This window comes from Morus notabilis, unplaced genomic scaffold, assembly GCF_000414095.1.
Source record: "Morus notabilis unplaced genomic scaffold, ASM41409v2 Scaffold801, whole genome shotgun sequence".
NCBI classification, from domain to species: Eukaryota; Viridiplantae; Streptophyta; class Magnoliopsida; order Rosales; family Moraceae; genus Morus; species Morus notabilis.
The window spans coordinates 296,429-299,021 of record NW_010357956.1 but is presented as its reverse complement, the minus strand read 5'-3'; the positions used below and the strand labels follow the sequence as shown (position 1 = coordinate 299,021).

General features: G+C 35.2%; 1 protein-coding gene across 1 annotated transcript; it reads right to left on the bottom strand.

The window, feature by feature from the left end:
- Positions 1-240: 240 nt before the first annotated feature.
- Positions 241-1,239, bottom strand: LOC21395179 (aquaporin SIP1-1). Its single transcript, XM_010091186.2, has one exon. It carries the CDS (start codon positions 1,119-1,121, stop codon positions 393-395), a length of 729 nt encoding a protein of 242 aa, XP_010089488.1. The 5' UTR covers positions 1,122-1,239; the 3' UTR covers positions 241-392.
- Positions 1,240-2,593: the final 1,354 nt, after the last annotated feature.

Sequence of the window (2,593 nt, the reverse complement as noted above, 5' to 3'; positions counted from 1 at the left end):
GTTTTTTTGGACAAAAAAAGCCCTTTTTTTATCATATGAACTTAAAAAAAAATTAGAGACATAATACTAATTGTTCATAAACTAACTACATTAATTTTGTTAATAAACTGAAAATAAAAAGTAAAAAAATAAAAAAAAAATCTTCAAGCCAAATAATTTGACCCGTCAACCAAGTGGCCAAGCATCACATGCCTTTTTTGTATCTTTGATTTGATAAGCCAAATATCACATACTTGTCACTTGACAAAGCGATTGCCATATTATTCCCGCAGATCATTAATCTACTTACAAAGTGGAATTTATCAATTCATGGTAAAAATAAATAAATAAAAGAGAGAGAGAGAGAGAGAGATAGAGAGAGAGACGGATAAACATCAACCCAAACACCTTCTTCAAGCTTTCTTCTCCTTCACCACCACCGGTTTGGAGAACAAAACCCTAAAAAATCCAGCAGCCAAAACGGCTCCAACAACAGGGCAAATCCAATAAACATAGAATTGTTCCCAAGAATTATGCCTATCATTAGCATAGGCCCACCCAAAAGCATTAGCCGGATTCATGGACGGCCCAGTATACCCACTCCCGACAAAAACCAGCCCAGCAGTCACATTCGAAAGCAACCACACCTTCAATAATGGGCTTTTGGGCCCTCTGAACACGACAAAAAGGACCGAAAAGCAAAAAAGAAAAGTCAAGGCCCCTTCGGCAAAAGCCCCGGTGTGCACGTCCACTTTCAGAGAAGGTCCTCTGAGCTTGTCTCTGAACCGATGTGGGACTAGCGTCAGGATCGCCTTGACGCCGGCGACTCCGCCAGCGGCCTGCGCCGGGAACCGGACGGCGGTGGAGAGGAGGGAGGCACCGGGGGATCGGTCGGCGACGAAGAAGGCGGCGGAGGTGGCGGGGTTGAAGCTGGCGCCGCCGAGGGCTCTGGAGATTAGGTTGAAGATTATGAGGAGAAGAGATGTGAACAAGGTGTTTGCGAAAAGGCCTGAGAGAGAGTTTCCTTGAATTCCCAGGTAGGAGGTGAGGAAGACGGAGGTTGAGATTCTGGTGACGGGCATGGAGAAGACCCAAAGGGAAGTTAGGACTGCGTCTGCCATGGCGTCCTTGGTGACTCCCATATTGATTGGTGAGTTTTGTTTTCGAATTTCTCTGTAGTCTATGGCCTGCCTGATTCGTTGTTTTATGTTTTCTTTTCTTTGGAGTAGTTTTTTCTACTAAAAGAAACAAACGCACAAAACAAATGGCTTGGCTAGTTAGGTGGATGGGGGAATATTGAATAATATAATGCCACGTGGGTCTCGTTGTGTTTTTATTTATTTATTAATTATTTAAGTCTAACTCATTTCACCATTTAACTTTCAAACAGTTTTTGAAAATAGTTATATAACTTTTTTTTATACAATTAAAAATTTTTATATAAAATTATATCCCAATTTAAATTAAAAATTCTGACCTGAACATGCTTTACTTATTCATTTGATTTATATTGTTCTTTTTTGCAGGTTCCATTTGGTTGGAACGAAAGAGGGGAGAAAAAAAAAAGAAAAGAATTAGAAGGATGCGTACCTTTTTGCTTATCCTGTTGCGTAACGGAAAGAATAAAAATGATTATATTCGTATACGTTGTTTAATAAAAGAAAGAGACGATTAAAAAGATAAATAATTATTATTTGATTAATTATTATATTATTTATTTATATAATTTAATAATAATTTTTTAGAAAGTAAAATAATCTCTTAAAATTTAAAATTGGCGGATTGTTTGAATTTTGTGGATTATGAGAATGCATTCTTCCACCTGTTGTCTTCCTACTCTCTTCCCTTAAACTAAACAAACACACTTTTATTTTATGGGAATTTATTGAAATGCCGTGTATTGAAAAAAATATGTAATATATTTGTATAATGTATTTTTAAATTGTTAGATTTATTATAAACTTTTTTTAAAAAAATGTTTTGTAATGAGAATATTTTGTCGGGACACAATTTTTATAATTTATGTTAGGTTTTTGTCTAGTTGGCATTTACGGGCAACTGTATGTAAAAAATTCAAAAACAGGTTCTTGGTGGACTTGAGGCAGATTCGGATTGTGTGAGATTCTGAACCAGATTTTTATTTGAAGTTGTGGTGAGATTCTATCAAGAATATGTGTCGATTTTGTGTGATAATTCGAATGAAGATGAATCGAATTTCATGGAGATTGTGAAATGTTCTTTATCTGGTTTTGAGAAGCTCTAGTGTAGAGGATAAAGTTTCCATAAGGTGGTTGAATTGGAATTTGAATTTGAGAAGATATTTTGTTGGAAGATCGGATTTGAAAATTTGTTAAATCTGAATCTATCAATGAATGGTTAATTTGAATTTAAAGATTTAAAAAAGAGAATGTGCTTGTGGATTTTGTTTGATAAAGCAGGTGTAGATTTTTAGAGATGATTTAGAGATGTGAATTTAAATTCATATAGGAGATAAAGTTTGCATGGTGAAGATGTGTTTTAGGAGAATTTAGATTTGAATTTAAAAGGTAGATGAAGCTTGCATATATGCCAAGTAAATTCTGATTTAAATTGTGGTGTATTATTCGAATAATAT

Excerpts from the sequence above, each read along its gene's own strand:
- LOC21395179 (XM_010091186.2), bottom strand. The coding sequence starts at position 1,121 with ATGGGAGTCACCAAGGACGCCATGGCAGACGCAGTCCTAACTTCCCTT.